Raw genomic sequence first — 20272 nt, 5'->3', positions numbered from 1 at the left:
CTTTTTTTTTCTTTCCAATGTCATCTTTTTTTTTTCCATGTGTACTTACTCCATTCATTCATGATGTGACAGATTTTCTCTGTCACATCGCATTTTCTAGGTGGCTTCACATAAAAAGCTGTCAGTGTGTGATTTTAACTGCTACTTGCTCTTAACTAGGGAATGTTTTACTCTGAACCCCTAAGTTGTTGCAATAGTGCCTTTTTTTTAATGAAATAAGTAAAATTATTTATTAAAATATTAAAACCGTATGTTCTTGATATCTGAGCACCTTTACTAATGGCATTATAACAGTATAGCTAAATTATCAATTTGATTTTATAAAAGAGGACTAATTAATTTCTTTCATTATTGTTTTTAGCTTTAAAAGAAAAGTATGAAAAAAATGCTAATTTTTAAAAAAAAATTTGTGCATATCTTAAAAACCTTTTGTGGTATGACATTTTTGAGAATTATATTAGATTCTATGTGGAGAAATTCGTATTTTTAACCATATGTGAAATGACTGTTGAGCAACATCAGTCACTTGATCACTGATCAAGGAACTGATGTCACTGACAACGTCACTTGATCAGTTGAATTAAAATTGTTAGTTTAAACTCTAACTTTTAACTAAATTACTAAATATTGATGTTATAAATTTAAAAATCGATTTTTAATTTTAAAATTTCCATTTCTGAATGTATATATATATATACAGTGGTACCTCGAGATACGAGTGCCCTAACATACGAGTTATTTGAGATACGAGCTGTCGAGCGAGCGAAGTTTTGTTTTGAGATACGAGTGACATTTGAGATACGAGGAACGGCCAGGCAAGTCCTTCTCATCCTCGACAATGCTCCTGCTCACCCACCGAACCTCGAACATGACATCCTCGAAGAGTTCAAGTTTATAAAGGTTCTCTATCTACCACCACTCCTATCCTGCAGCCCATGGATCAGCAGGTGATTTCTAATTTTAAAAAGCTGTACACTAAGCACCTGTTCCGGCGCTGCTTTGAGGTGACAGAAAACAGAAACCTCACCCTTCGAGAGTACTGGGAGGACAACTTTAACATCGTGATATGCCTCAGAATTATTGATCAGGCCTGGCTGAGCGTTGCAACGAGGACCTTGACCTCTGCATGGAAGAAGCTGTGGCCAGAGTGAGTCTGTAGCCGAAAATTGTGCTGTGACCTGAGTCTATAGCTTCGAAGGATTCGAACCCAAAGTGCCAGTGGAGGAGGATATTGGGTCTCTGGGAAAATCCATGGACCTGGTGATGGGTGAGAGAGACGTGAACGAGCTCATCGAGGAGTACTCTCAGGAACTGACGACAGAGGAATTACAAGAGTTACCGTCGCAGCAGCATTCGGGGGTTCTGCAAGAAATTGGTTTCGAGGAAGAGCCAGAGGTGGAGGAGGTTATCTCTACAAGTGAGATAAAAGTGTTCTTGGGAATGTGGGCAAGAATTTCACAGTTCGTGCAAGGAAACATCCCGAAAAAGTTGCATCTGGTCGTGCATCGGAACTATTTCATGACACTCGCCTAACTCATTTCTGCAGCATTCTGAGAAGGAGGAAGAAACAAACCTCCTTGGACAGTTTTTTTTTAATCCAGCTAAAAAAGCAAAGACCGGTGAAGAGAAAAGCAGTGACTAAAATTAAGCATACAGTAGCATTTAAGATGTGTGCAACTTGCATTTAAGTGATCAAAATACAAATATGTATGCACACTTTATAAAACCAGTTTTTTTTTTTTTTTTTTTTTTACTTTACATTTTCTTTTATTATGTTTTTATACAATATTTGTCATTTATAAATACATTTTTCTTATTCAAAAACACGTAACAAAAACAATTGGGGGTAGCATTTTTGGGGCTGGAACGGATTAATGGCATTTCAATTAATTTCAATGGGGAAAATTGCTTTGAGATACGAGCAAATTGACATACGAGCAAGGTTACGGAACGAATTAAACTCGTATCTCGAGGTATCACTGTATATATATATATATATGTTTTCAACATTAATGAAAACAGACGAGAACTGATTAATTGATTGTTTTGTTTGAAACCTTAATTTTTTGTCCTAAAAAGTTCATAGATTGTATAAATGAAAAAGTTTTTCTCTAAAGTTTGAATGTAAACTTGTGAAGTTATTATATTTAATTAAGGTGAATTTTAAGAGATACTTCAAATATTACTTGATTCTTAACTGGTGACATTGATTAAATTAAAAATGTAGAAAAGTATTTAATATAAATTAGACAGCTTTTCTAAACATGGTTCTTCTTTTTACTTTTGTTTTACTTATGAGATCGGATTTTTTAGCAGCAAAAATATATTTTTGTGTTAAGTTATTTCTATTTTACACACAATTGTGTGTAGACATATATATACACATACGTGTATATACATATATATCTTAAGTAGTCGAACCTGTATGAGTTGATTAAAACTTTGATAATTTAATAAGAATCAAGTATAGTAAACTTATTTTGATATAGGTACGTCGACTGCAACACCATGCTAGTATTGCAGTTTGGGCTGGCAATAATGAAAATGAGCAGGCTATAGCTGGTTCTTGGTGGTATGAAATTTTAAATAAGTCATAACTGGTAACTTTTAATTATTGAATTATTAAAAGCTTTAAAAGAAGCAATATACTTAATATTTGCTAAAATATTTCCTATTAAAGATTAAGTTTAAATGATCAATGTAGTTATGAGAAATTGGAGAGACAGTGTCATTAATTTCTATTCTCGAATAAAAAATCATTAATTAAAAAATTTACTTTTCAGAAACTATTTTTAAAGTATGATTGTTTAAAATACAAGTTTAATGATTAGAAGTGTCCTTAAATGAAATATAAAATTTTTAATTCAATCAATTAACGTGTTTGGATGCCTTTCTTTCAGCATACTTTCAATTTTTAAGTTATTTATGAACCTAACATCGTCATTCAAGACAATCATAACTTATGTTCTATCTCTAATTTACTAACAGGCCTGCTGTGAAAGATAATTTAGAACAGTACAAGATAGATTACATTCATTTATATATAAAAACAATTAAACCGATTGTGGAAAGAGAAGATCCGACTCGTACTTTTCTACCATCAAGCCCTTCGAATGGTCCCAAAACTGAAGAGGAAGGTTGGATTTCTATGAATCCGCAGGACGAACAGTTTGGGGATGGTATGCATTATAAAAAACGTTTTTTTGTTTCTCAATATTTTGTGTTGAATTATAATTTATATTTTAAAATTTTAGTTGTAAAATTCTAATACAATAAAATATAGGTTACTCTCATTTAGACAATTTTTTTTATTTTTCGAAAAACTTCAATTCTTTGCTATTCTGATAATAGATTTAAAAAAAATATTTTAGATAAATTTAGGGGACTGATCCTAAAAACGATCGGTTCCTAGTAGAACACCAAAGTCAAGCATCACTGGCTGGGGTAAGTAAGCGGGTGGGTGATCACTTTGATCAACCTGTGTTGGGACTGAGAGTGTGCATTATTTGGTTCTCATTGAACCGTAAACCCTCGTTCTACCTTAAAGTGCTCGACTTCTCGTGCAGGTCGTCAGGGTAAAAAAGAGGAGGAGCCGTCCCCTCTGCTGAGGATCAAAATTATGATGGTCATCCTCAGGATGTTTTCCAGACCGTCAAAAATAGACCATTTTACAGCTGTAGTGAGATGTAAATGAAGTAACTACTTAGAAAAAAAAATTTCTTGCCAGTTCTCATTTTTATTAAATATTTTCCCTAGAAAAAGTTTTACGTTTGGTAATGTTTACCAACTCTTGTTACCAAATGTTACCAAAATGTTACCAAATTCTCTGTGATGGTGACAATTTTTCCAAGAACCGCATTCATACATATTATACAGGTCTGCTGATGAAACAGGAATTTTCTACAATGTAACCCCACACCAGAGTTTTAAGTTCAAGGCGGGAAAAGTCAATCTTAGGCACACTGTCCAAAATAGATTACCAGCTTTGGCGTTCTCTAATTAATATGTATGAAACGAACAAGAAGAAGAAGCTCTTGACTATTCTATAGATCCATATGTTTTTTTTTTTTTTTGCAATTAAAGAATTTTCTGGCTGATCATGACCATAGTAAGACTGTCTTCAAGCATTTTCATGAAATTATGTTTAATATGAACAAAGAGTAAAACCCTCCTTTTAATACATAATTGTGCAGGGCATCCCGAAATCATTTAACTTACAAACATCAGTGTGGGGACTGTAGTTAGCGACAATGTCGACCTTCATCTATGAAAAGGAACGCCACCCTAGAATCTAGTTAAAATGTCTTATATACTTGTGAATCAGAATTGTATTTTTGTAGTGGTAGATACACTACAATACTCCCCCTTCAGAATTATGTCTGTGATAGAATTCGATGAACGGATACCACTAGTCTAGTTAATTCATTGTTTTGTGAGAAGCCGGGAGAGCTGTATTAAGATCACTGTACTTTTTTGAGTGCTGATAGTGAGAGCTGTATTAAGTTCACGGTCGTGGTCGCTCCTGTGTTGCCTTTAGCAGTCGAGTGTATACATTGTGTGTGATCAAGACTGAATAGCAACGGCATGAGGAGGTGGATAATGTCGCAGTCACAAGTAGCAAGCAAATCTATTCAATGTGGACCATCCATAGAAGTAGGTGCTGTCAGATCGAAGTGGGCGTTACAGTCAAGATTGGCGTGTTCATATTGAAGTGGGAGTTTCTATCAAGGTAGGCATGTTCACATCACGTCCGAAGGTCACCAATGTGGGGACTGGAGTTATCGACAATGTCGATTTTCGTCTGTGAAAAGGTACTCCACCATGAAATCGAGTTAACATGTCTTATATACTGGTGAAACGGAATTATATTTTTGCAGTGGTAGATACACTACAATCTGGATCAAATATTTACCATAAAATTCTACAAGTGTTATACTAAGGGTTATATCAGAAAAAATTTCATTTATTACTTTTAGCATACTTTGAATGTTATTTATGGTCAGGGTCAGGTTTTTGACGTCAAAAAGTGGTTTTTGACATGACAAGGGTATAATACTGGTTTAAACCGTCAAAACCTGAAGTTTGCCAAGAAAGTATATAAACTTCAAAACTACCAACAGTTGCCATGCAATATATTGAAATTTAATTATACTATAGGTCATCAGCAGGTTTTAAAATATTTTTTAATTAAAATTAAGGTAAAATAACAGATTTAAAATCTCAGAAATTTATATTCAAATGCATGTGCAGAAAAATTTTGCACAAAAATTTTTTAAATATTTATATTTTGAAAAAAAAAATTTTTTTTTTGATACTTAAGAAAATTAAAAGTTTATTACTATGCATTTTTGACATATAAGGAACATATAACTAATATTTATAAGGAACTTACAAGTTATGTTGTATAAATACAAACTTGATATAAGATACAAGTGTATAAAAAATTTTTTTTAATGTTATACCGAATATCTTTATTATCCAGTATGTTAATTTGAATTTAAAAGTAGTTATATTTGTGAATAATGATAAATATAATTCATATTGTTTATTATATTTATTTATAATTATTACACTTATCATTTTAAAACAATTTTTATCTCTTAATTTTTTTTTCTCCACTTGTATTAAGAATACAAATAATGCATATCTTGAAAGCAAGAAGTAATTATTCAACAGCTGAATATTTAGATATTCAACAAAACTATATAGTATTCAGCAAAATGAAATTCACAAGTATTTGGATAAACTAAATTTTCAGCATAGTAAATGAATAGGCTGAATATACTGTAAATCGACACTAACTACTCTGTGTATTTAACAGAAAGCACTTAAATTTGTATTGTCTTATGTTAAAAAGATTATTAAGAAGATTTAAAAGAATATTAAAAAGATTTTTCTTTAAAAGATGTCTAATGTACAAAACTGCTAATGTTTATCTTTAAAAATGTCTAATTTTTAGTATAATCTATACTATACACTAAATTTGGTTATAAATAAATTTCTTAATAATATCACTGCAGATTTTCAATAACACATGAAAATGAATACATAATATTACAAAAGATGTGAGCCTGCGCAACTGCAAGATTTTGGTTACTATTCAAAATATAAGTGTTTCTTCAAAATTTTAAATTTATTTTTTCTAGAACATATTTAGAAACACTCTCCTTTATAAAAAATATATAAATTTTATGTATTAATTAAATTTCACACATGAATATAGGTTTTTGACATTTTTGACGTGACGGTTTAAACCATCAAAAACTATCACATGTCAAAAACCTGCCAACCCTGTTTATGGTTCAACTCTGTATGAAATGTGATTTGCATATTATCAGTGTTTTCAATGAGATTTATTTATTATCCTTTCTTGTTCAGTACATTTCTACACGTACACTGCTCCAGAGTGGAATGACACATATTTTCCTAATCCAAGGTTTGCATCTGAATATGGATTTCAGTCTTATCCATCCTTTGAGTCATTTTCAAAAGTTTCTACCCCTTCAGATTTGGTTTATCCATTCTCTGACTTCATGAAACATAGACAACACCATATGTTTGGTAAGTTTTTAACTTAAATAAATCTAAACATTGCGTTTAAAGCTCAAATAATGGCACAAAAATGGACATATTATACTGTCGTGTAATTGAAAAAACAACGTAAGTTCCTCGGGGCATTTTTCAGGAAAAGTGATTGACAACTATTTACTTTCTATTGCTAATTCTGTGAATAATAAAATAGAATTTCCAAAAACTGATAAACCAAAATTTAATTTAGGAAAATCTTTTGCATCAAACTTAAATGTCAAGTATGTAAAAATCTCAATTTTGAATTTTTTTTCACATTGATTTTTATATCTCATGGCAGTATTGTATGTTCATTTTTATGCCATTATTTATGTTTCATTCATGTTGTTACACTTAATTCATCTGTAGCACATAGCATATCCTATCTTCATAAAGTATTCAACTTAGTATAAAATGTTAATGTTTAGCCATTTGATTGGTTTATACTTGAATTTATTATTTTTCAGTTGATTAAAAAAAATATTTTCAGCCTTTTCTGTTTTACAAAAATTATTTAAATGCTTTATTTGAATAGTAGTCCAGCTCCGCTTATGACTTGGCCATAAATGAAGTTAGTCTTGTACTTGTCATTGTTATTTCATTTTAAAACTAATACATCCCCATCTTTTCTCTGCTGTAAAATAGAAGGGTCTACAAAAATAACAAAACAGTGGGAAACAACATATTCATTAGACTTTAAGGCTCTGTAGTTATACTCATTACATTGAATACTGATTCAACTAAATCTGAAAAGTTGATTTAGTTGAAACTGAATGAACTAAATTTCAAAAGTTGATTTAGTTGAAACTGAATGAACTAAATCTCAAAAGTTTATTTAGTTGAAACTGAATCGACTGAAAAGTTGATTTAGTTGAATCAATATATAATGAAAGTCTTCATGCATACATATTGGGAGAGAGAGAACTTTTATTTAAAAACAAAAATGGTGTGTGAAGGTTATGGAGTTCAAACTTTAGATCACTCTTCTACCATTCTATTAAAAGCTCTCTAAAACCAATGCAATTAGATTTACTTTTTAAGATTTTAACTGGGCAAAGTACATGTTAACATATTGTTCTGATATAATTTTTGAAAATTAAGTAATGAATTGATGAATATATTCCTTACAACCAGGTAATCTTGAAATTGAAAGAATGATTCTGGAGCATTTCAAGTTACCTTCAAAAGATTGTGGTGTTCAAGGATTTAAGGATGTTTTGTACATGTCACAGGTGATATTGATTATACGTATATCCTACCTTTAATCTAAATTGTTATTGAAATATATTTTCTAACTTCAATATATAATATAATATATAATATAATGGAATATATTTTATTATTACTAAAATTTAAAAAATATTGTGACATTTCTTAGTCTACAATTTCCCCTTTCGTAGAAAGGGGAAATTGAAAAAACAGTACTGGAAAAACAGTAATTAAAAAAACAGTACTGGTTAAAATAATTCTTTATGTATGATATAATGGGGCCTATTAAATTTCTTTAATAATCTTCTCTATTTAGAAAATAGCTCAATGCCACTTTCTACTTTCTAATCCAAAAAACCCAATTTAGAAGACACAAATAAAACTAAGTGCTGGGGGGAATCACCATTGTCAGTGAAAAAAAAAAAAATATTTCTCTCACTCAGCATTGAATAGCAATAAATGCAAGTCTACATTTTAGTTGCAGATTTTTTTACATATTATTCAACATAAAGGCTCCCTTGTTGATTTTAATCTACCAAATGAAGATTTCCAAAATGCATGCTAAAAGTAAAATTAACATTAAGGGGTCCAAACTACTACTAGGGGTCTACCACTATTGGAACCAATTTCCCAAATTGCAACTATTGCCTATATTTTTAGGAAAAAAGAATCCACAAATCTAAATCTGTAAAACGATATGTTTATTTAAAGTATGTTTTTGTGCCTGATTTCATATCTTTAAATAGCATCAAAACTAATGAATTAGCATATTTAAATTTAGGTCTTCAAATCATTAAACTTTAGTTTTAGTAAAGGAAAATCTGTTCATTAGATCAAAAGATATTTTTGGATTATCTTTTTTTTGTGCAGTGTACTATGAACAATACGAAACTAGAATGGCTGAGCATCAAAAATGTCTATTTTCTACTTTCTGACTATTTTGTTTCATAAGTATTTTATCACCTAATGATTATGCTCATAATTAATAGTGTTTTTTCTTTAACAGATTGTTCAAGCAGTTGCAATTAAGACTGAAACTGAAAAATATCGTCGTAATCAAGATGAAATTATTAACGGCTATGGGAAAACTATGGGTGCTCTGTACTGGCAACTAAATGATATTTGGCCAGCACCGTCTTGGTCCTCAATTGGTAAATAAGATATTAATCATTTAATTCGTTTATTAATTAAATTTAATTACTTTCAATTGAATCTATTTCTGTTTATTTATATCTGCGTATCTATAATTTATTTCATATGAAGTTACAATGACAAATACAGAGGTATGTCAAAGGCCTCATGAATTCAATTATGAACCTTATTCGAAATTGCTGTAAATTGATCCATGTTGTTTATAAGAAATATCAAAAAATATTTATTGAATTCCCAGTCATTTTGAGTAGGGTTACTCTTTTTTTTTAATTGCTCTGCTTTTTTAATTTTTATAAACTTCTAAAACTGCAATTTTATTTTTAATTTGAAAACAAAAATCTTACAATTGAATATTGCATTATAATCCTTTTTCTAATTTTTAAAAGTGTTATTTTGATTTATAAACTATGTTTCAGAAAAATCATAAACAATTGTATTAATGGACACTATTTTTTCTGTGAGTTCAAAAACTTTATTTGATGTCAAAAGATATAAAACATTTCGGGACTGTTTTCCTAAGTTGTTCGTTGGACATGTTCGTAAGCATGTTTTGGGAGGCAATTTTGGACTTTCCTTTTCTTAACAAAATAAACAAATCAAAAACCCTCTCCCATGCCTATGCAGGAAAGTCCCAACCACCCTTGTTTTTTTATTTTATTGTAATAATTTATTGGTAGGATTACGTTCAAATATAAGATGTAACTTTGCATAAAACAAAATTTATGTTTTCATTCATTTCACAAAATTCCCATTTGAATATTCTTTAGAAATCTTCTGTGCTTTTCCCAAATTTGACTTTAAATTAAAATTTTACTCATTAAAATTGGTTTGGGTTTTTTTTTATTTTAAAAATTAGAAAACAAATAAAGGTATTTTAATGTGTTGCATAAACATTGCTCATACCCTTCTTACCTCGTTGCCAACAAAAAAAGAAAAACAAATCACAACCCCCTCTCTCCATTAAATGCTTACAATATATTTAAACGTCCTCCTAGGCCAAAAAATTTGATGAAATTGATGATTCTGAGTCATTTGCTTGATTATTTCTTGATGAAAAAAAATTCTCTGACTTTTTTTAATCCCCTACATGTCCTCCTTCAATATTTTTTTTAAAAGATTCACCATTTTCTATTTCCTTTCCCTCAGGTATGGTGTAGGCACAAATTTATCTTGTTACTTGATTATAATGAAAGAATTTCGAAACTACCAGGATGATTTAAAAATATTGAAATTTTGTCTAATTATTTAAATTTCATTGTAATCATTATTTGTATTTTATTCTATTCTTATGTATCTCAAAATTTTTGTGTTAGCAACATTTTTTAATCATGAACAAAACAAAGAAAAAGTGTCCTTAAAAAACAATAGATATCTTTAGAACACTTAATTTAATGAAACACTTTTTCTTTATAAGGATTCATATAGTTTATTCTCTTTTTATTGCACCAGTCTTCACAGTAGATCTTTGCAAAACGTTTTGAGACGGTGTTCTTTCTAGAAAGCATTTTTGTTGTAATACATGTTTTTTGTTACCAAACAGAATATGGTGGAAGGTGGAAAATGTTGCACTATTATGCAAAAAATTTCTTCTCACCTGTTCTTGTGTCACCCTATGAAGAGAATGGAATGGCTATTGCAAAAGTGATATCAGAATTACCTACGAGTGCACCCTTGACTCTCAATGTATCTATCTATGATTGGTCACAGTTGAAACCACTATATTCACAAGAAAATTCTTTCACTCTGGTAAATAGTGCTTTTCTTTTTAATGGCAAATTATTTTAACATTTGAATTTTTTATGACATATTCTGATATAATTATTACGCACTGTCCGCAAGTGGTTTTCCATTAATCGATTTTAGGGTTATGTATTTTTTATTATTCGGGAGTGTTTAGAGGTGAAAAAAGGGCTTGACTCTAGAATTTGTAAACAAAATAAGTGTGACAGTTAAGAAGTTAACAGGGAAACAATTTTTAATGTTTTATTGTTTTACATGTGTGTATATATACATATATGTGTATATATGTGTGTGTACATACCCGGTAACAACCCCGGAATTTCCGGAGCATCTCCGGAAATTCCAGTGTACTCCGGGCACTCCGCAAAGATATACATTTTACCCGGAAAATAAACCCAGTAGCTAATTTTCACATTTTTCTTAAGATGACGTCACGTAATCCTATTCCCCGCCCCTTTCACGTCAGCTCCTTCTCCTCCCAATCGAGAACGGTGTTTCTTTTCCCCGCGCTCTTGTGGTATAGTGCTGACGTCACCGAACCTGCAGAGCTAGAACTGGTCGAATGACGTCACCATTACATTAAAACTGTGGTGCGAGCCTGTCGTGTTTACTTTTTTCTGCTGCCGACGCTAGGCTTAGTTGAAGTTAGTTGCTGTTTGAAGATAAAATCATGGCTTCCAAAAAAACATTCACAAATGTATAGAAAAGAATATTCTGTCGAATGGCCAGTTTTTTCTCGCTCGACTAAATCTATGAATCATGTATACTGTAATATTTGCAAATGCGATTTTTCTATCGCTCATGGAGGTCGAAATGACTGTTTACGGCATGTGGAGGGATCGCGCCATCGAGCGAATGGTGCCGCTTCTTCCTCCAGTAAAAGTATTAGAGATATGTTCTCTAGTTCCTCAAAAGAGAGCCNGAATACATTTTAATCTACTAATTTGTTTTTATATTTTTTATGTTTCTTTGTTTGAGCTTCTCCGCGCTTGGGGCAGCAGTTCACCCGGTCGCTGGGAGAGTATTTAATGATCTCTCCTAGAAGTTTTCTTCAGCGCAAAGTCTATGGAAAAAATTCTATGCCTCCCAAAAGTGGCCATAAATAGAGGTGGTCTTTCCTGGAGTTTTTACTGTATATGCATATATATATATATATATATACAACCACGGTCAACGCTCGTTATAATGACCTTTGTAATCATGCAAATTCAGATGTTTTATGACGTGGGGTTGTTATATTGTGAGTGCACAAAAATACCATAACTATTCACTCATAATTCAAAAATACTTGACAAATTTTAACAAATCGACTCTTCACTTTTATAACAACCCGGAAACTAACAGACAAATTGCATAGAACACAATTTTTTTCTATATAAAAGTTTGTGTAAAAGTAACCTTTAAAATAATGCTTCATAGGTAGGAAAAAAAATCATTAAAAACTGTATACCAGGGTGCTTAGAGTTTTTAAAAAGTGTTTAAAGGTATTTTTTTTTCGTTTTTTAAATGCCCTTAAACATGCTTTTCTCATTTGATGTTTTTAAAAAGGGCTTAATTTTTCTTTTTCCAAAATGGGATACTTTTTCTTTAAATTTTTCAATTTTTGCCACTAAGTAGGCAAAAAGCATGGTTTTTACAATTTCAATAGAATGTCTAATTTATGTTAAAAAATAATTTATTTTGATAATAAGGTAACAAATTCGCCACTTTATTTTTCATATATGTAGTAATTTCATTAGTTTTTTAGTTTGATTAAATAAATGACTACATAATTTATGCTGATTACTTATAAAACACTAATTTATATAGGGCAAAATTGTCACCGCGGCTCCATGGCTATTGAATGTAACAAATGGTGATTAGAAATTTAACTGCCTGCCACCAAATTATCCTCACATTTTTAGTAAAAAATGTACTCTGTGTTCATTTGTTATTTCGTTAAAAAATATGAAATTATTATTAATTTACTAATAAATTATTATTATTTTATTGATTAATATTGCATTATTGTTATTTTATTAGTAAGTAGGAAATTTTTATGAATATTTAGTACTATTCTGAAAATTACTATATTCTGCTACTACTAAACAAAACTCAGTGGTGGGACAGCTCAGAGAGGGCCAAGCTTACTGTGCCCATCTCAGTTTTCTGGACCTTGGGCTCTGGGGAGCAGGAGCAGATGTTCCGGTCATTTGGTCAGCTGAACACGGAACCCCCAGTGTTTAGTTCCCAAACATGCTTAGTATTCATTTATCGAACCACCGAAGGGATGAAAGGCTGAGTCAACCTTGCCTGGCCCAAGAATCGAACCCAGGACCAGTGGCACAGGAGCACGACGCACTATCTCTTAGCCACCGGGCATCATATTCTGCTATTATATTGTTTAAAATTTTCATTTTTTGAAAAAATGCTCTGACTGCAAGCAACTGGATATTTATTTTAAAAGGTCATTGAACAACTTGTTGTATAAAGCATTGTTGTTAAATAAAACATTGTTTCTTTGGAATGCATAGTATACGATAACAAGGCTGGTAACACATTACACTGAGGAGAGAATTTCTTGTTTCATTGATACAAATGCTTGATTTTCCCTAATTCGGGTATGGGGATTTCAAATTTAAAATTAGTTTTGAAATTATTAGTTCATGAAATAATTCTTATTTTATTAATAAATAAAAAAACTATTATTTATTAATAAATACTGAATTATTATTTTATTAGTAAATATGACATTTTTAAGAATATATAATACTATTTTGAAAATTACTATATTTTCAACTTGTTTCTCTAAATATTTCTTTATTTTCAAAATAAACCTTGTAATGTTTATCATATTTTATGAATGCTTCAAAACAAATGCTCTACTGTTTTGTTTTGTTTTTTCAAACAATTTTTTAATGGCTTAAAATTTTTAATTTTTGAAGAAATGGCCACTGTTAAAACTGCTACAGCTGGCCAGCTGCAAAACTCCTTCATTTTACTCTGTGCTAATTCCACTCTATGGCAAACTNTATTTTTGTGTTATTTGCATTTTCTTAAACTCTCATTATTTAATTACTGAATTTCTCTTTTAATTATTGAAATCTGTAGACCTTTCATTGTAACTGAATAGTTATATATTTTGAGATGAAATTTGAGCTCAAAATAAAATGGGTATTTTCCCTTTTGAATTACTGAAACTAAATAGATATTTCTTTTTAGAAAGTTAACACCATTATATTTTAAAAAATAAGAAAGTTAAAATTTACTTTGTAAAATTCTGGAACAGATACTATTCATTGGCATAAATGATAAATGCAATATATATGAAAACAACAGAGTCCATAAAACAATTTTGTGGACTCTTATAATCAATCATATGCAGGTTTTTTAAAATCCTAGCAATAGTGAATGTATGTATAATTGTAGTACTCCTAGTATGCTATTAATGGTTTTATGGATCCTGAAAATTATCTTTATATTGTTATCAAACTGATTAATAATCATTTTAGCTGAGATAAACTGAGTGAAAAAAATAATTTTAGCCGAGACAAACTGAGCCAAAAAGAGATTTTAACTGAGACGAAATGCAATTTCTGGTGAGACAATTTGATACTTTGCGAGTAGCATCCCTGATATATATATACACAACCGCGGTCAACACTCGTTATAATGACTTTTGTAATCATGTAAATTCAGATGTTCTATGATGTGGGGTTGTTATATTGTGAGTACACTATAACTATTCACTCATATTTCAAAAATAGTACTTGACAAATTTTAAAAAATTGACACTTCACTTTTATAATAATTTGAAAACAAACAGAAAAAGTGCATAGAATGCAATTTTTTTTCTTTATAAAATTTTGTGTAAAAGTACTCTTTAAAATAATGCTTCATAGGTAGAAAAAAAAACATTAAAAACTATATATCAGGGTGCTTAGAGTTTTTAAAAAGTGCTTAAAGGTACTTTTTTTCGTTTTTTAAATGCCCTTAAACCTGCTTCTCCCATTTGATGTTTTTAAAAAGGGCTTAATTTTTCTTTTTATCGAAATGAGATACTATTTCTTTAACACGTCAATTTTTACAATTTCAATAGAAAGGCCAGGATAGCACGGTTGGTAAGGCATTGGCTCCATGTCCAAGAGGTCGTGGGTTTGATCCCAGCTGGCCGAAGACTCCCCGCGTTGTAAATGGTGACTCATGCACATTAAATCTGTCGAGTCGCAAAATCCTCCATGTTCCCATAACAAATCAGTACCTCTGGGGGTACTGGTCCAGGAGTTTCTTTGTCTTCTAGATTGGTTAAAAATTACAAGGCTACGGTGTTGAACGTTAGTAGTCGTAAACCCAAAATTGGGTCGGCTGTAACAAATGGTGTAGAATGTAACAAATGGTGTTTAAAAATTTGACTGCCAGCTACCAACTTATCCTCACATTTTCAGTAAAAAATATATTCCGTGTTCATTTGTTATTTCCTTACAAAATATGAAATTAGTATTGATTTACTAATAAATTATTATTTTTATTGATTATTATTGCATTATTGTTATTTTATTAGTAAATAGGAAATTTTTATGAATATATTTAGTACTATTCTGAAAATTACTATGTTCTGCTACTACTAAACTGAACTCAGTGGTGCGACAGCCCAGAAAAGGCCATAGCCTACTGTGCCCATCTCAGTTTTCTTGACCTTGGGCTCTAAGGAGCAGGAGCAGATGAACGTGGTCAGCTGAACGTGGAACCCCCAGTGTTTAGTTCCGAAGCATGCTTGATACTCATTTATCAACCCACTGAAGGGATGAAAGGCTGAGTCAACCTTGTCTGGCCCGAGGATCGAACCCAGAACCTGTGGTACGAGAGCGCGAAGCACTTCCTCTTAGCCACATCATATTCTGCTATTATATTGTTTAAAATTTTCAATTTTGAAAAATTTGTTCACTGTTAAAAATGCTCTAATTGGCAACTGGATACTTATTTTAAAAGATCATTGAACAACTTGTTGTATAAAACATTGTTGTTAAATAAAACAATTTTTTAAATGAAACATTGTTTCTTTGGAATACATAGTATATGATAACAAAGCTGGTAACACATTACACAGAGGAGCGAATTTTTTGTTCCCTTTATACAAATCCTTGATTTTCCCTAATTTGGGTATGGGGATTTCAAATTTAAAATTAGTTTTGAAATTATTAGTTCATGAAATAATTCTTATTTTATTAATAAATAAAAAATTAGTATTTTATTAATTAATACTGAATTATTATTTTATTAGTAAATATGACATTTTTATGAATATTTAATACCATTTTGAAAATTACTATATTTTCAACTTGTTTCTCTAAATATTTCTTTTCGAAATAAAAATTGTAATATTTATCATATTTTATTAATTCGTCAAAGCAAATGCTCTACTGTTTTTTTTTAAAGATTTTTTTAACAATTTTTTAACTGCTTAAAATTTTTAATTTTTGATAAAATGGCCACTGTTAATACTGCTGCAACTGGCCTGTTGCTAAACTTCCTCATTTTACTCTGTACTAATTCCACTCTGTGGCAAACTGTTAATCAATTCACAATTGTTTTGATTAATGATATTTAATAATGTTAATTTATATATTTTTTAATTAATTTCAATTTATATATTTTTTAATTATTAATTTTAATTAATATATTTTTTTTAGTAATTTTAATTAATATAATTTTTTTAGTAATTTTAATTAATGTAATTTATTTTTATTTAATTTTAATATAATTTTTCTATTAATTAATTTAAATTACTATAATTATTTTCAGTTGCCTAAATCCTCCCAAGTTGTCTTTCGACATAATATAGATGGACCTGATGGTTTACTCTCCAAGAGTGGTTGCCTCAGCAGAAACCATTGCTTTGTGAGTTTTAATCTATATGAGAGTGAAGGCTTATCTCTAGCATCATCTAACACACTTCTACTCAGTGAATTTAACAGTGCAGTGGGGATGCAGAAGCCTAATCTAACAATAGTAAGCCATTTCATTTATCACAAATCTTAATTGCAATAACATGATTTTTTTTTCTCCTTTCCTCAAAAACCTTACAAGTTTCAATATTTGTGAATTCCATGATGCCAAACCAAGTAATTTTGCATCTGACTTTGGATTTTGTTAGATTTCTGCAATGATTTACTTTTTCTACCCTTCACTGTTAAGTTGTGATCCTCAATATATGATAAATAAAAATATTGTATTTAAACGATTATTTCTAAACACATGTTATGTATAAAAATTTTCAAATATATAAACAATTTATCAAATTATATTAAAATGATAATTTTGTATAAAGCAAAAAAAAATTTTATAAAGCTCAAATGAATCTACGAAAATGGACATACTATAATTTCGGTTCTATAAGCAATAACCTTCCTCAGTCTCTAAACACAAGACATCATTTTGTGTTGAAACACTGTTAATGATTCTAAGTGGTTGTTTATAGAACTGGAACAATAATATGTCCATTTTTTAAAACTTAAAGATATTTAGCTATATAGTTATACTATAGGTATATTATAGGTATACTATTGTTAAAGATATTTAACTAAAATATACCTTATTTCTGCTTCATTTACGTTGTTTTGCCAATGTTCCGATGCATACACTTGGACTATTTTGACCCTATCTTCATACAACCTACTCAAAACATACCCTACTTTCGTTTGAAGAATAATTTTGACCATAGTAAAAATTAATTCTGAAGTTTAAAAAAAACAAATTTTCTAAGATATTTTCTTCTGTGTTTTTCTAGTTTTAACTAGCTTTCATGAATTCAAGAATTAAGTAAAAATTATGAGTTTTATAATAGCTTCTTTTTTTAAATTTTCAGACTTCTATCAGTGGACCATTTAAAACGGAGAGTTCAGATTGTTCCTACAAGATTTCCCTAACAACAGATTATGTGGCACCATTTGTTTGGTTAGAGATGTCGGATATACCAGGGAGATTTTCTGAAAATGGATTTTTCTTAATCAATTACAAAGCTGATGTTACATTTTATAGTAAAAACTGTCCTAAAAAATCTGATATTACTGAAAATTTAACTGTTATGTCTCTGAAAAATACTTGTGCCAATAGATAATTATAGGTTTATAATAGTTTAAAAAAAATTATAAATTTAAATAGTTAAGACATTTATTATAAATGTATAATAAGTCAAAACTTTTACTTAAAATGTGTCAATTTAGTTAAACCAGAAAATTGCCTTTGAGATACTCATTGTTTGTGACATATTAATGGCAGAAATATTTCTGTCATTTTTAACTTGACCTACATCTTTTAAAATAACTTCTTTTTAGAAATCATACTTAGGTAGAACTAAATAATAACTTATATTTTTTACAATGAATATCTAGAATATTTGTTTCTACTTATGATTTGCAGCATTTCTACAAAAATTTAACTTCTTCTACTTGATTTTCTCGTTTGTTTTATTTGATGTCTGTGGCTTTATTCATCAAAATATATTATTAATAACAACAATGTCTTACATATACATATGTTGTGTAAGTTATGTTAACTTCACAAAACATTAAGTTTCCCTTAATTGTTCAACTTTTTTTTTTACAATCTTTTTAAACATTGTTTTATATAGATATCTTAGTATTAATGGTCATGTTAACTATTTACGGAACATAAATATTCCCTTACATTAGACTATTTTTCTCCTTTTTTTTATTTTTTAATAGTTTTTTTTTAATATATCTGATATACATATATTTTATGGTCATATTAACTATTCAAAAAACATTAGCTTTATCTTACTGTCTTCCTATTTCTTTTTTTTTTTTACTATGTAGAATATTTTGCTCACACATAAAATTTCTAGTCATGTAATTATTCTTATTAAGGTCAAATTAGCTGTTCTTAACTTAAGAATCATATGTTATATTTTTGCTTTATTCATTTAAAAGCTCATTTTTTAAATAGTTTTGTAATTTTATCTTTCATTGGTTTATTTTTCTTAATTTTATTCACTCGTTTCTCAACTTTTTTGGATATTTTTACTTAAAAATATTTTATCGATCTGGAATGTTCCACTTATACATTTGTTTTTTGGTCTTTTTGTATATTTATTTTAATTAAGGTTATTATTGGTTCACATTTTTTATTAGTTTTGTAACATTGAATTATTTAAATATTTCCTTTATTTTCTGCCTTATCAATTTCATCTATGCTGAATATAAGTTATTTTTTATTTAATTAGTTTATTTTCTTTTTAAGAATTAAATCAAATAAATGAATGAATTTATTTTTAGAAAGCAAATTTCTTTTCATAAAAAATTATTATGAAGATTGCCATGATTATTATGAAGCTGCTATTTAAACTTATTTTTGATGCTATCAATTTATCATTTTTATGATGCTATTTATTTGTTAGAATTATTTTTATTTCAAGACTTAATTTTTATCTTAAACCAACTAAAATATAGTTTTTTTTTTAATCCAACAGGCAACATTCTTGTCAAAAATATATATAGAAACAACGAGCTTTAACATGTGTCTTCACATTTTAATTTACTATTGTTATGCCCGAAAATTTATAAACTGAATTTCAGTATTCAACTAAATTTCCATTTTATATCTACTATTGTTAAAGGGCTGTAGTTATAAATCTAAGTCTCAATAAATACATTTCCTCAGTTGTAAAAAAGAAGTTGGTCCATGTGACTTTACATTATTGTATGCATTTTAAATAAAATAAAATTTTATTCTTTTGGAATTTTCTAAATTAAAGTTTTGATAAAATGAGGGTTTTTTTAAGTAAGGGCTGTTTTGTTGTGTATGCCAAAACGTGAATCGTGTGTCGCAACGAGTGCTTGGCAACAGAGCTTAGTTACAGCTGTGTAGGTAAATTTTACGATCAGTTCTGTGTTGTTAAAATGTTCAAATAAAAAAATCGCCCACAATGCATGAAATAGATTGAACAATGATGCCTTTTTTATCGGCAAAAAACCAGTCTGCTGCATACATTTACGTATGCGTATAATTCATATGGCAGTTATAAGTTTAGCAGTCTCGATTGTTTGAAAAAAAAGCAACATCCTAATAACGTGACCTCTTGGTTACCGGAGCAAGCGGTAAGTTTGTATGAAGAGGGTATTCTAAATCTAGTTGTAAGGTATGATAAGTGTTTGAACAAATTTGGCAACTATGCTGGAAAAAAAAGATAATATGTAGAATTGATTGTATGCAGAATCTGAAAGTAAATTTACATCTTGATAATTTTCTTTCGTTTGGTTTTTATTTTCAAACGGCCCTTACTTAAAAAACGATCCTCGTATCATTTAATTCGTTAATCAATTCTTTAATTTATATATTTAAAAATTTTATTCATTTTTATAGCTTTGTCGTATGTAAATCAAAATTATATTTAAGCAAAGCAAAAACGAAAAATGGTATTTTAATCTAGGAAATTATTATTTAGGAAGATGGGCTTAAAACATATATACAGAACATAACGTTGTTAACATTCTGTGAATAAATGTTTCTTACATAGACTTTTTTCTTTTATAAATTTCAGATATTTTTTCAATTATTTAAAGGTTTCTGCACATAAAATTTTTGGTTTCAGCCTTTTTTATTTTTT

The 20272-nt window shown here is 29.4% G+C and overlaps 1 protein-coding gene across 2 annotated transcripts in view; it reads left to right on the top strand.

Annotated features, from left to right (window-relative positions):
* Positions 1 to 19605, top strand: part of LOC107456313 (beta-mannosidase) — a 35438-nt gene extending 15833 nt beyond the window's left edge. For both annotated transcript variants that reach the window (XM_043053068.2, XM_043053069.2), the window contains exons 9-16: positions 2490 to 2572; positions 2989 to 3179; positions 6379 to 6561; positions 7702 to 7799; positions 8783 to 8927; positions 10469 to 10674; positions 16450 to 16656; positions 17513 to 19605. In XM_043053068.2, coding sequence (XP_042909002.1) covers positions 2490 to 2572; positions 2989 to 3179; positions 6379 to 6561; positions 7702 to 7799; positions 8783 to 8927; positions 10469 to 10674; positions 16450 to 16656; positions 17513 to 17764 — 1365 coding nt within the window. In that variant the 3' untranslated portion in view covers positions 17765 to 19605. The remainder of the gene's footprint in view (positions 1 to 2489; positions 2573 to 2988; positions 3180 to 6378; positions 6562 to 7701; positions 7800 to 8782; positions 8928 to 10468; positions 10675 to 16449; positions 16657 to 17512) is intronic.
* The last annotated feature ends 667 nt before the right edge of the window (positions 19606 to 20272 follow it).

The sequence above is a fragment of the Parasteatoda tepidariorum genome, chromosome 5, assembly GCF_043381705.1.
Source record: "Parasteatoda tepidariorum isolate YZ-2023 chromosome 5, CAS_Ptep_4.0, whole genome shotgun sequence".
Taxonomy (NCBI): domain Eukaryota; kingdom Metazoa; phylum Arthropoda; class Arachnida; order Araneae; family Theridiidae; genus Parasteatoda; species Parasteatoda tepidariorum.
This window is presented reverse-complemented; position numbering and strand designations above follow the sequence as displayed.